We start from the raw sequence: 14,913 nt of genomic DNA on the forward strand, positions 1-14,913 counted from the left end.
AAAAATAGAACAACTATAACAATGTTTTGTAACAAATGTTATGTGAATGTGAACTCTCACATTCTCTGGTAGCTGATGATGACTAAGACAGCTACTGAATGATGAAGGGGTAGGTAGTGTATATGGTTTGAAAGGCTGGACAAAGGGATGATTCACATCCTGATCAGGAGGGAGTGGATTCCATCACATTATTCAGAATGAGGTCCAATTTAAAACTTCTAAATTGTTTATTTCTGGAATTTTCCATTTATTATTTTTGGGCTATGATTGAACATATGTAGCTAAAACCACAGAGAAGGGGAGACTACTGCATCAATATCAGTTTCCAAAGAAATGTTTAGTTTCCCTAATATCTGGTCAAAGGGAGATGGGATTAGAACCTGAGAGTTCTTATGAGTCAACCTAGATTAATAAGATATAGCTACATGCATATAAAATTATATGTATGTACATATATATATACATACATACATACATATATATTACAACTATATAGTGCTGTTACAATGGTCAAATAGTCAAATACATATTATTGCTAAATAAAATTATAGGAAACTTCAGAGAGTTTCGACTTTGGGTTCATCATTTAATATGAATCAAGTAGTGCTACCTTTGTAATTCACAGTTTATTAATGCAATGTAAGAGTTCTTAGTAAAATAAATTTTATATAGCTATCATCCCCTTTGGATATCTTTTGGACATAGAACTAGCTCTCAACTATTCCAAACAAAATAGCCAATCAAGGCAATCTTCATTCATTAAAATCATACACCATTTTAGTGTTTTTTTTTAAATATTCTTACAAGCAAATAGATTAATCAGATTAAAATAATTAGTCACAGTGAAAAGCCCATACATCTAGCCATCTCTGGAGGTCATAAGAAGAAACAGCTATAAGCACAGATCTTGGAGTCCTATCAGATATTAAGTGTGGGTCTTATGTCTGCAACTTAGCAGATGCAGAACCTTAGGCAACACAATTATCCTCCATTTCCTCAGCTCTAGAATGAGGAAATAACAGGATTGCTGTGAGGATTGAATGAGGCATCATGTGGAGAGCATATAGCACAGTATTAGGCCTTTAATCTGTTTTTTCAACAATGACAATATCATCATCATCGTCATCATCATCACCATCATCATCATCAGAATGTGTCAGCCTTTCTGTTCATGGGGGGGCGGGGAGAAGTGGGGGAGGCGGTCAGGAGATATTCCCACTGCACATTTGTTGTCACACTTCTTGAACACTGTTCGTGGGCACCGCTCCAAACCTGGGAGCAGCCCTGCTTTGGCCTGTCTTACCTAAGGAATTTCTTGAGATATTGCCGGCTGCATGAAGACCATGAAAATACCCCATTGTTTCCGGTCAGTGTGGGAGACATGATATTGCCTTCAGCCTTCCTGCAGGGGTTGCCTTCTCCATCGTGAACCATGCCGAAGCTGAAGCAAACAACAAAGCCTTCTGTGAACAACCACTTCGCTGATTATAATCAGCGGAGAAAAACGGTGCCCTGAGAATCAAGGAGCCCAAGGGAGAGAGAGTGATCAAGGTTGTAAGAAAAGCCCGGCCCGTGTTGCTCAGTGTTGAGCACCAACCTATAAACTAGGAGGTCATGGTTCAATTCCTGGTCAAGGCACATGCCCGTGTTGTGGGCTCGATCCCCAGTGTGGGGAGTGCAGGAGGTAGCCGATCAATGATTCTCTCTCATCACTGACGTTTCTCTCTCTCTCCCTCTTCCTTCCCCTCTGAAATCAATAAAAATATATTTAAAAAGGAAAGATTATAAGAAAATGGAAAAATATAAAAATGAATTACTACTTAAAGTGTTGTGAAATTCTTGGAGAAAATTTTAAAGAATGCTGACAGCTTTGATATAGTGTGTCTTGGCTGCAAAAAAAATGAAAGAATGGTATGCCTGCTACGTATTTTAAGGGGGAAAATTTTTTGGTCAAGATTTTTTAAGCTAAACTGAAGTGAAGAGGGCTTCAAATTATTTTTTTATTCAAATAGCAAAATTTCTTGCCACCAACTGTGGAACTGTGGTAAGGAAGTTTAGCGTGAGTAGGAGGCAGGTACAGAGAGAAGCTGATGGAAAGCTGTGGCTGTTCATGCATACAGCTAGTGTGACACAAACTTGTAATGGTGACCCATTTATTAGCTGAAATCGCAAACTCTGGTCATAATTAAATCATAAACCTCTTTACAAATTAGTGGTTGAACCCATCTATTGAAGGCATATAAAAGACTTCTTTTGAGTGCATTTTATGAGAAAACTTTGATTTGTCCCATTTTACACAGAAGATTCTAGCAATTACAGAGTAAAAATAATTTTAGGTGGTTTACTCCCTATAAATCATGCACATTACACCTACATGGCTCCTAAATCTCCTGACTGGGAGAATAAATGTGACAGTGAGGTACAAACCCATGTGTAATACACACACCACAAAGCGCTTACTTCAGGCCATATTAAAGTGGTAGAGGATAGGAGAATAACTGTCTTTAATCATCTCTAAAATACTCAGTTCACCAGGAAGCTTTTTGTGGTTCTTCTAGAGAGGCAGATAATAGACAGATATCAATTTTATCTTTATCATTAACTTAGATTGTTCTTAACCTAATTATTTAAAGGAGCATAATTTGGCCCTCGCTGGTTTGGCTCAGTGGGTAGAGCGCCGGCCTGCGAACTGAAGGGACCCAGGTTTGACTCTGGTCAAGGGCACATGCCTGGGTTGTGGGCTCGATCCCCAGTAAGGGGCGAGCAGGGGGCAGCCAATAGATGGTTCTCTCTCATCATTGATGGTTCTCTCTCTCTCTCCCTCTTCCTTCCTCTTCGAAATTGATAAAAATATATTAAAAAATAAAGCAAAACAAAAATATCTAAAGGAGCATAATTTTCCTCTGAAAAAAAAGTATTTTTATGAAGCAGATAGGATTCCTGTGGAAATAAACACGTTTTTCCAATATAATCTTATTTATGTAGTTATCCTTTGAAGGTAGCCTCTACCAGATAACATATTACAATGTAATGTAAATCGATAATTATGTTACAACCATAAGCGGGATTCCACTGTAACTCATGTCTAAAACTAGCCGTTTTTCTAACATTCCTCTCAATTGACCAGGCAGGTAACCCCAGATGGCTGTGCACCGTGACAGGATCAGGGAATGCCCCCGCTATTTATAGGTGGAAGATTCACAAATAGTTTGTCTTTGTTTTGTTTTGTTACAAATAGGTATTATTTCTTCAACAAACACTCAGAGAAAGCATTTTCTCTTACTCAGTTTTGCCCAATTCAACTCTTCTTCATACTGCACCAGGAGACTAAGGGAGTTAGTCTCGGAGACACCCCTTTCTAAATGTATTTGTGAAAGTCAAAACCAGAAGGAAATTCATATATCAAAACCAGAGGAAAGGGTAAAAATAAGACAGATGGGAATGGGTGAGGAGAGATGAAAGTCTTTATTTAAAGTGGAAATGGTAATTAAATTAGCATTTCACTGGAGTTTTATGAACATAATAAAATCAAGTTTGAATTGAATTTTGAACTTTAAAATATTAACTTTTCTAATTTATTTTGATTTAACAGCATTTTAGAGAATAATATACATTTTCCTTAGCACATGTCAAAAGACATATCAAAATCTCATGAAATGTCTGTTTCAAAATTTACCCCTATAAGGCTATGTTTTTTAGAATATGAGTATGTATATTTTATTTTATATCTGTTCTTTCTTCTAATTCTGACCATTCTCTCCTCACCCCATCTGGAGAATGTCTTTGTTTTTCCTTACTAAATTGTTGGATTTCAATTTTGGTTACTTTAACTCATAACCAAGAATGAGTCAAGTTTTTAATGGCCAGTATTTTGAAAAGTGAGAGACCTGTTAATTTGGACTTCGTGTTGGTGAAACAAATTTAGATATACATTTGACATTCACAGATATTTTATTTCCTGCTCTGTACAAAGGAGTCTTATGCCTAATGGGCATTTTTGCACCACCGCCATTCATGGTAAAATTGGTTCATTCATATCTTGCTATGAAAGCAGTTGTGTATATACATAAAATTCTACGAAACTATTAGATAACGGTATGGTCAAGATTCAAATTTCCTAGAGATAATAAATATAGCTCATGAGAGACTAACACCAAAATATCAAATATAAATTATAGTTGTGGAACAGATGACATTTGCTTTTATTTTTAAGTCAGAAATTAATTGGATGTTCTGAAAATGAGCATTCAATATAAACGTCAAATATAAGGCACACATACACAAGCCTAAACTCATACATCCAAAGAGTTTTCCCTTGAAATAGTCATTTTGCAAAGCAGTGTGCTTATCCCATTGTAGATGCTGTTGCTCAAATAATGTTTAAAAAATTCTCTGTAGAACTGTATCCACACCAGATCATATACCTTGTAAAATACCTCCATCTCATTTCTCTTAGGTTTCTGATTCCTCATTCCTAACTATATTCTCACAAAAGTGCCTGCAATGATGCCAACTAAAAGAATATCTAGAAAATGCATCAAACGTTTTTAAACAATTAACATGCCATTACTTTGGAGAATTTACATGTCTCTATCATTATTTCCTTATTCTAATAAACTCAAAGTATCTTCAGTAAAACATGTAAGAATATAAACAAGTGCCTAAGTTGCCAGAGGGTTTATTAGACAACCTGAAGTTGATTTTTGCGGAATGTAATGTGGTTACTAAATGCTGTTGTTTAAAAAGCGCAGCATCCACAATGGCCTTTATGGAGCCCCTTATCCAGTCAGACAGTATTCTAAGCTTTACACAGACTTGTCCCAAGTACGCGACTTCTATCAATAATAATCATTAGGGGGATGTCAGTGAACCTGTTTCCATACAAAGTCACTTACTTGTGCCCTGACTCATGAGCGATGGTGAAGGCCAGGCCCAGCCCCGTGTCCTCATTGATGGTACAACTTCGGTACTTACTGCACATCCCACTGATGGGGGCAAACCCTATGGAAAGATCCATTTCAAATGTTAGTCCACAGGGAACACACCATACAGATACCTCATCATTTCTTATGTGCTCCAAATGTTCTGCATAGTTTTAGTTTAATGAATTCATTAATTTGTGGGGGGTGTGGGGGTTGTTTGTTTTGGTGGGGTTTTTTTTTTTGCAGGAAAACATTAATATGGTTCTCTCTCCTGTCCAAACACACGAATGTAGTGTTTAATATTTTCTTTCTTCTAAAGATATTATCATCAATTGATCCTCCTAACAACACTTTGAAGTTGAATATTGTAATTCTCATTTTATATATAGGACAGTAAGTCACAGAACATTTATATGCCTTATCTAAGTTTATTATTTGGGTCAGAGGAGCTGAAGAAATGATATCTAAACCAATGCAAAATGCTCACTTAAGAGTAGTATTAGCATCAAAGCTCAAGGTTTGTTTTCTAAGAGAACACACATTCTGGTCTATTTCTAAAGCATATAACATGAAAATGCCTAAACAATGTGAATAGAGTAAATTCATTTTTCTCCTGTTCACTATAATGTGATAAATATTCCTGTTTCCAAAAACTAGTTCCTTCTGAGAACAGTTATAAAATCATTCCAGCCAGTCCTTGATTGTATCTTAAACTACACGATTTTGGTTTCTCCCAAGTTTTGAGTCCTCATAACCAGTAGAGCAGGGCTACGTACCCAGTTAGTGTTAAACGCACACTTGTGAATGGACCGTGCCCACCTTACAGTCAGGGTGTGAGATCACCAGGGACCTAATGCACAGGCATGCATCATGGATGGCACCATCGCCACCATCACCATCACCATCAATATTGATCTAGATGACCATCAATTCATTAAACAAATTGTTGAATCCCTACTATATGCAATAGAAAACACAGTACAGATGTAGACGCTTTAGTGCTTGCTCACTGTCTTGTACAAATATAGGAGGTCTGAGTCCTTCAAAGCTCAACTAACTTCCTAAAGGACACACTGCCACCAAGGAGCACAGTTCAGTACCATGGAGACCAATCACATTCTCTTCAGCCACCCAGCTCTGCAGTCATGATGCTTATGGAATAAACCACGGCTTCTCTAGTTAAATAATTCATCTCATGCCTCAATGAGCCTCCATAGAGTTAAAAAGAAAAACACAGAAAGGAATAAAGTAAGTGGGCTCCCCCTTCTGGACTGAGCTCAGTTAAATAGAACAATACTCACAAGAGGGTACGGTGAGGACACGCCACCATTTAAGTATGAGGTCTCCTTATTAATGATCATAAGGGCCACCCACCCAATAGAAAGATTCCATACTGTGTTTTCAGCTACCAGGGGTGTGTGGAAAGCATCTGTTCATACCATACCTAAAGTGTCACATGGTTCATTCTTCCAGGAACAAATGTCAAATCCCGTGAGTAAGATGGCATGGTCATGCCTCTTGCCATTCTTTCCAATGAGGGCAGACTGCCACTGACAAAAACTATTCAAAGACTGGTCTGCATGATGGTTGATCAATAATCCTCCCTATGGGAAACCCACACAAATCAGAGTGTGAATTTGTCACAGAGATGAGAACGTTGAATCATTCCATTTCTACAGGCAAACACAGAAACAGAATGTTTCTAGGGAGAAAGGTCAGTAGAGGAAAAAACTTGAGCTAAGGTTGGTGACAATGGGCTATAAAAAAGAAAGAAAGAAGAAAAACGCCTAAAATCTACTTCAGGTAAATGCTTACAATATTTAAAGTAACTACAGAGTTTCAGTAGTGTAGTTTATGGTCAATTATATTTCTACAACAAGGAACCTGACATTGGTTAGCAACATCCTTGTTCATCTCTTGCTGGTTCCACCTTTACAAACGTCTTAAAACTTTTAGAATATAATTGTAAATTAATGGTGATAAAGTTCAATGCCTCCTCAATAGAGCATGAGAAATGTAGTTGAGTGTAGCTCAGTTACTCCTATATCAACATTTCCAAGAAAGGGCTTGGCATATAAGAGGTTACCATCAATCAACCAACCAACCAACCAACCAACCAGTCAAATGAGTGGTTATTGAAAGAATGCAGAAACAAATAATTACAAGGTTCTAAAGGGTAAGATAGAATCTACCCTTAAAATACTTTTTTTTTGGCCTGGCTGGCGTGGCTCAGTGGTTGAGCATTGACCCATGAACCAAGAGGTCACTGGTTAGGTTCCTGGTCAGGGCATATGCCCGTTTCAGCCTCGATCCCCAGTAGGGAGTGTGCAGGAGGCAGCCGATGGATGTTTTTCTCTCTTCATCTCTCTTCTTCTCTCTCTAAAAGTCAATAAAAATATATTTTTTAAAAATAATAATTTTAAATCGAAATGTTTGTTTAAATTACTGACTTGAGTCAATTTGAGGGTTCTTAGAGATATTCAGTTCTGAGTGAATTAGGATGCTGGGGCTTCAATGTCCTTGAGGTAGGTGTAAGTGGAAGGTTAAAGACAAAAGTGTCTCTCAAACAGCACACACCATTTCTTCCTTCCTAAAATTCCAAGAATCATTTGACAAGTTGTTAACCTCTGTAGCTGTGCACACCTGGGCAATTAGATTTATTTTCCTTTTGTCTCTGACTCCCTGTCTTCCATGTTCATTATTGGGGCTATAGATAAAGATAAAAAGCCATAGGAGACTTTAAAAATAGTCTGCTTAATTGGTAATCCCCAACTGAGAAAAATGCAGCTTTAACATCAAAATACTACAAAGCAATGAGTGTCGTGCGATTTAACACTTGATTATGTGTTCTGATTGTATAATTTACCCCATGCCTTTCCCTTGTACCTCACTGTAATCAATCAGGGCAGTTACATATTCCTTGTTTATTCTCTATAGTACCCAAGATGGTGCTGTGGAGACAGTAGGTTTACTACAAAAATTTCCTGATGACTTATTTTCAAAATATCCTTTTGCATATACCTGCTATTACCCAGCCTATCCAACTTGCAAAATCCAATTTACCCTTAAATCTATTACCAAATGCACCTTCCTTATGAAGCCTGCATAATATTTATATTTTTGTATATAATGTAAAATTTATATTTTACATTTGTATTCATATTATATGTGCATATTTAATCATATTTTGTGTCATTATATATATGCATATATATTACACATATATATGCAGATAATTATTTTGTGATGTTTTAGTTATTTGACTGTACAACCCTATTAGACTATACTTTCCTTGAGAGTAGGACCAGCATAGTTTCAAATTCAAATTTCTAATGACCAGTAAGTACAAGATTGGCACATAGCAGGTACTTAATAAGTGTATCCTGAGTGAAGAAATAAATGAAGTTTGCCACTTACAGGTTCTTGTTCCAGAAGAATGAGGCTCACCACAACAATGTTTATATCACTTCCAATGGTCCCGTCTTTAAATAGGCTGGAAACCTGTTGGAACAGGCAAAGTCAAAAACAAAATCTGAAAGTTTCCAGAACTGAGGCGGTGGGAAACCAATTAGTAATATTTATATGTATAAAGGCTTTAGTTTTATCAAATATATGTACAATGAAGCCAATTTCAACACTTTTTTTTTCTCTCTCAAGAAAAACACACGGCTGCATCCCCCAGTCAACCCATAGCGGGGATTCTCTGCTTTCTAGCTGTCGTCGAGAGCCAGGAGGGCTGGAGTCCGACAGCCCCCCTTACCATGTTCATGACTGTGAGGATGTACGTGGTGACGTTCGCCTTGCCGTGCTTTTCCACCATTTTCTTGTCTGCTACCACCAGGGTTTCCACGTTTAGGCCCTTCTGTGACTTCCCAGCTGATCTTCTGGGTCTCCCTGTGCTCCCGTATTCATCAAACCTGAGATAGGTGTCCCCTGTGGGAGGCTTGGGGGCATCTACAATGAACAGAAGAGCATTTGGAAGGGATATCAGTACAGAGCATTTGGTAGTACAGAGATAGGCAGACATCTATACCAGGGGAGGAGAAGGACTCTGTAACCAACACCTCACCCATCTATGATGCCATCAGTGCCTGTCCTGAGGCTCTGCACCAAGTTTGTGGTCAAGAGCGATTCATTCACTTGTATGCATATATGATAACCCATGGACACAGACAATAGAGTGGCGAAGACCCGGAGGGCAGGGGGTGGGGGCTAGAAATGGTCAATGGTGAGGGGTGTGGGGGAGGAGACATATGTAATACTCCAACAATAAAAACTTAAATTAAAAAAAAATAAAATAAAGTCTTCATTTAGTAAGTAAAAAAAAAAAGATTCATTCAATAGAAGTTTGGATGGATGGATGGATAGGTGGGTGGATGGAGGGATTCAATAAATGAAAATGCTCTAACGAGTAAAAGAAAAAGATACAATTCTAGGGGGTCAAGAAAAATCAATTTTGTGAGCATAGTCTTTAAAAACAGAAAGTGCTCATTTTATTTTAGTGTTTAAAAACTGCAGAAATAGGTATCGTTCTTTGCATCTGAATTCATAACACTTTATATATTATTTTCTAAATAAAATTAGAAGTGTATATCCTGTAGAATACTGCCCATGTCTTATAGTCTGTTTCATCAACATGAACTTTAATGTCGCACAAAATAAGTGGTCAAATCGGGTCTCTTGCCTGATATTGACTTAGTTATAGGGGAACAGCAGAGTCAGGTTGATATTTGAAAGTATAAATATTTTGTAACAGGGAAAGCATGGACACCACCTCAACAGAATGGATGCTGGCCATGGCCTTTGCGCAGAGCCCTGAATGGGCCTGTTGGGCCAGGCATGGCCCCTGTAGTCCCAGGGTGGCCGGGACAGTCACTATGTAAACGAATATGGAATTATTTTAGTGCTTTAACAAATGGTATAGTTACAATAGTGACGTCCTCTCTCCACAGCGTGAAATTAAAGGAACAAACCAGTTAGAGGCAGATTTAAAAACTCAGGTTGGCCATGTTGATGGGGGACCTTGAGTTTAGTTCTCATCTCTCACTGCCACTGTGAATATCATTACAACGATCAATACGACCGTTACTGTAGACCCATGCCAAAGAGATGTCTCTAAAAGAGAGTGTGTCCGTACCACTCCAAATGCAGAAACCAATTAAAATGGTAAAAACACGGCCCTTCATTATAGCTCCCAATCAAGACCTCAGCCATCGGAGCTCCCCTTCTCCAGGGGTGGGACCATCACCTGGCTGCCTGTCCAGCTACTTGCCTTTGAAATGTGGTGACAATGGAGGAAGTCAATGTTAAGTTTAATTTAATGTAAAGTTGTATTTAAAAAACAATACTTGATTCAGTTATTAAAAAGCTCAAGCATGTGTGGAACAACTTGAATATGTAAATCTACTTTTTTAACCTTAAATGTTATGAAACCTAAATATAGACTGTTTCTGATGAGAGTTTATCATCTCACTTGAAACTGTGCTCTCAGTGCAAACTAAGTACTAGATTTCCAAAACTTAACATTTAAAAATGTAGTTTGTCACATGGATGACATATTACCAAACATGATATTTTGTGTATATTGGGTTAAATGAAATATATTTTTAAATCTATATTATCAACATTAATTTAACCATTTTTAAATTTAAAAAAATGTGCCTCTTAGGGCATTTAAAATTACATTTGGGGCTGGCCTTATATTTCTCCTGGCACTGCTGGTCTAGAACATGCAGAAGGCTGTGTGCCTGGGTCAACAAACATGCCCACAGGTCCAGCTAATTCCACTCAGGTGCCAATGTTCTTATTTCCTGGGAAGTTCCTCCTTCAAATCTTCAAAAGGAACACCAACCACCCCTGAGGATTCACCTCTGGTTTCTTTAGTTATTGGAAGACTGGGTGCTTTTCTCATGAGCACAGAGATAACAGCGGAGCCTGTGACTAAAATGTAGGAGATGCTAAAAGAATGACAAAAAAAAAGCATATAAAAATCTTTCCTAGTTTATCTGAGAAAAATTGAGAACTGATCACCTAGTGTTTGCCTGACAGGGTGATGTCTGCTCCATCCCCAAGACTAAATTGTGGGGGCACTCAGTGTAACCCCATCTTAATCTGCAAAGTCAGCACACCCAATGGCACTCAACAAAGCCTATCGAACGCCCACATAAGAACAGAACAAGAAAAAGTTTCCTTACATACATTTCTTGCGCCGTCCACAAAAATGCTGCTTTTGCGACCTTCGATGGTGGTGCTCTCTTTCTTGACTCTGGTACGTGTGTGGAGTGTGACTGAGGGTCTGACCAGGATAAATCTGGCTGGAGCCTGGGTAGCCATGGTAACGCTGGACCGTGTCCTCGGCGGTCCTTTTGTACAGTACATGAGGATGGTGGCCTGCAGGTGAGCTGTAGTTGTGTTCCTGGGCCAGTAGCTGAGGTAATGGCGAGATGAGGAATTCATTTTTTCGTGTCCTTATTAGACCTGACTGAAAAGCCAAATACAAAGAAAACATCAATGATTCCAGGCATGCCTGTCTTATGTGTTGATTTTCAGCAACTGCTTATTGGCCACTTCCTGTGGTGCAGGCACTGTGCTAGATGCATGCACGCATCTTCTCATTTTACTTGCAACTCTTATCACTCCCATTTTACAGATGAGGAAACCGAGGCTGAGACAGTAAGTGGGAAAGCTGATACTGGCACTATGGGAAAGGAAGAATAATTTTCCCTCTTTCCTTCCAGGTTCTTGGCTGCGAACCCCCCTGTAATAAAAAAACAAATTAACAGGAGAAAAACAAACATGTTTAATGACATGTATACCTTCCTCTCTACATGGGAGATACTCAGGAAAACTGAGTAACTCCTGGAACTGGCCCAAGCCACTACCTTAAGTCTGTTTTATTACAGGCGTATCTCAGCCAAGAACCTAGAAGGTGTGAAAAGTTGGCATAATAGAGCCAGAAGTCAGCCCAGAGGAACTGCTTGCATGTCTTGCTCCTTGAACCTTCGGAAAGTTTGAAGTGGACAACATAACCTCTGGACTGAGCCGAAGCCACACTGTCTTAGGCGACGTAATTGTTTGCAAAACTAACAGGAAAGCAGACATCCTGACCACAAGCACTGTGATTGTGGACTCTCTGTAGATAGAATCAGCAATCAGCACATATAGCTAAAGAGTGACTCCACTTGTTAGCACCGGTATAAATCGTTCCTTCATTCATGCAAACATTTCCCTTGCATGTCTCACAAAACCCCTTGTCCTCACCCTGTAATCAGGGCACGGCTTGGGTTTCTGCCTGAATCTGTGCCCTGAGACTGCAGTTCTGTGAAATTAAATAAACACATGTGGCCCCTCACTTTGGCTTTTTATTTCTTAGGTGAATAAGGGATAAAGAGAAAATGACTTTTCCTCCCTTACACACGCGTAAGGGAGTTTGCACACACTTCTTTCACTGCGATCTTCTCCCTCCAACTGGCTTGGCTCATCGCTCATGTCTCAGCTTAAATACTCAGGACCCTGTTTAAAACTACTCTCCCCCACGTCCAAGTGACCTCAGGCCACGGACTACGTGCTTTAGTCTATCTTCAGTGAAGGAAACAAACAAAAGGCACCTTTTCCCCACCACCTCTGAGGTACAGTTTCAACGTACGCACTTACAAGGGGCAGGCGCCGCGCTGGCACCCCGGTGTGCGCCACACATTTATAGGTAATAAATATTGATTGGCTGCTAATATTTGTTGGATAAGCGAGTTAAAGAAACTCAGCGTGCAGGGGATCCTAAAGGGGTGCCAGCACCCCCTCCCTTCACAGATGGAGAAACCAGAGCAGGGGAATGTCATGTTCAGGGGAAACCATGAACTCTGCCCAAGTCACAGGTGGGAAGCCAGAGTTTGAATCAGTCCCTTCTTTAAACTCGCAGCTACCCTGAGAGCCAATCTCCGCTGGACAGGGCCCTGAATAGGACCCCCACCTCTTCAAGCTGCACCATTGCCAGGGGCACCATTTACGGTCTCCAACAGAGTGAACAGATTCAACTGTTTTTGAAAAAAAAAAAAGTGAATTACCCTTGAGAGCCCTCCAGCCTTAGTAACTTCCTAACTTGGTTAAACTCGTATCAAAGGCTTAAGCCCCTTAAGTGCCTTAACTGGACAAACCAGTTTGAAAGCTTTTTCTTTTCCCCTTCGTTTCAGGAGAATGATAGGCAACTCAAATGCAGAGAGAAAACTTCCATTTTGAGAAAGCAATACAAAAATAACACAATTGTCATCCTATATTGGGACAAACACACGGGGCCCACACAGCCCACTGTTTTTCAGTTTGGAGCGACAAGGACAACAGCTAGAACAATTCTTTTTAAGAAAACTAGGGTTTGACAGTGTTGGCTCTTAAAGGAGAAAACATTCTCTGGGGGGTTTAGTTTGAAAACACGGAGTGTCACCAAATAAATGCATGGTATAGTTTAAGTATCTAAACCCGGTACATCCAAAAGGAGAGACCTGTGTGTGCGCCTGTGGAATGTGGGAATGAAGCATTCTGAGTTGCTGAACCCTCGCGGCGCTCTGAAGGGATCGGTGCCCTCACAGGGCTTCTGATGAGATGGGGGGAGCAGGAATTAAACAAAAATCACCAATGGGCTACGAACTGTTCCTGTGTGTGAAGCACGAAGAAAAAGAGCAGGGTTCTATGAGAGACGATAACGGAGAGGGTGCGGAGGAGGGGGACACTGATCTGAGAGTGGGTGGTGATGGGCTGCTTTGCTGAGGACGGGCATGGTCACCGGGCCAGCAGCCCTTTCCTGAAGAGCCCGGTCAATCCACATTTAATCAGAGGCTGTCAGCATCCCCCAGTTCTTCCCAGCCTGGTGAGAGTGGGGGTCGGGCAGCTAATAAGAGCCACCGAGTGTTTTCAGTTGGCAAGGGCCAAGCGCCCCTTCCGTCCTCTCCTTATCTCCTGGGGAAGTTCATAAACCTCTGAGGGACGCAAGTCCCTGATTTGTAAAATGGGAATAGTAATTGCACTTCCCTCTGACAATTTTTAGCATTAGTACTTTTAAGTGCTAAGAACAGTGCTCGGCACAGAGAAAACGCTCAGTACATGTTTATTACTGTTATCATTATTACATTTGATTATTTGAGGAAACAAAGCAGAGAAGTCGTGCCTTTTTCTAACGGTGTGCTTGTTTTATAATGTCCCCCTTCAACTGGACCTGAAATTCTGGGACGTGGCGTAAGTGTTCTTTCTGTTTATTGAGAGAAATAGTGAAAGGACCAGACAAGGTTTTAAGACCTGAAAAGAGACATGACTTTTTTGTTGTTGTTGTTAATCCTCACTTGAGGATATTTTTCTGTTGATATTTACAGAGAGTGAAAGGCGGGGGGAAGGGGGGAAGACAGTGAGAGAGAAACATCGATGTGAGAGAGATGCAGATTACTAATTTGCCTCCCACATGAACCCTGACCAGGGCTGGGAATCGAGTCTGCAACCGAGGTACGTGTCCTTGGTCACAAATCCGGGCCTGCAGTCAGCAGGCTGATGCTCTATCCACTGAGCCAAACTGGCTAGGACAAAAAAAGAGACATATGAATGAAATTCTTGCAAATGTAACTGAAGATAATGATAGAGGAGAGATAATAAACTTAAACTTTTTTTTTTTAACCTGGGAAAGTTGCTTAACCCAAAGAATCTATGTTTTAGTTCTGATTCGTTTGTTAGTTTGTTTTGATGGGAATGAGAAAGGAAAGGAAATTGCTAGACTGTGCCTCTTAAACAACCCTATTTGGAACCATAATATTCATGGGTCAAAATGTTTAAATCCAGCTTTTGTCTACTCTGAAGGCCCAATCTTTTACCCACCTGCCCTCCCCTGAAAGGAGGCAGCATCCTGGGGGGAAAGAATACTTCTGATTTGCCTTAAAGTGATAAATGGGTGGTTACTCCTGGGAGAAAAAGTGAAGTGGTCTTTTTGGAGAATATGGCAGAACGCACCATGACCACG

General features: G+C 39.9%; 1 protein-coding gene across 1 annotated transcript in view; it reads right to left on the reverse strand.

Annotated features, from left to right (window-relative positions):
* The window catches only part of ADAMTS18 (ADAM metallopeptidase with thrombospondin type 1 motif 18), a 132,455-nt gene that overhangs the window by 54,051 nt on the left and 63,491 nt on the right, over nucleotides 1-14,913 (reverse strand). Inside the window, exons 3-8 of the mRNA XM_006754470.2 lie at nucleotides 11,121-11,403; nucleotides 8,683-8,876; nucleotides 8,340-8,423; nucleotides 6,367-6,526; nucleotides 4,896-5,001; nucleotides 1,304-1,441 (exon numbers count right to left, since the gene is read on the reverse strand). Coding sequence (XP_006754533.1) covers nucleotides 1,304-1,441; nucleotides 4,896-5,001; nucleotides 6,367-6,526; nucleotides 8,340-8,423; nucleotides 8,683-8,876; nucleotides 11,121-11,403 — 965 coding nt within the window. The remainder of the gene's footprint in view (nucleotides 1-1,303; nucleotides 1,442-4,895; nucleotides 5,002-6,366; nucleotides 6,527-8,339; nucleotides 8,424-8,682; nucleotides 8,877-11,120; nucleotides 11,404-14,913) is intronic.

The sequence above is a fragment of the Myotis davidii genome, unplaced genomic scaffold, assembly GCF_000327345.1.
Source record: "Myotis davidii unplaced genomic scaffold, ASM32734v1 scaffold391, whole genome shotgun sequence".
Taxonomy (NCBI): Eukaryota; Metazoa; Chordata; class Mammalia; order Chiroptera; family Vespertilionidae; genus Myotis; species Myotis davidii.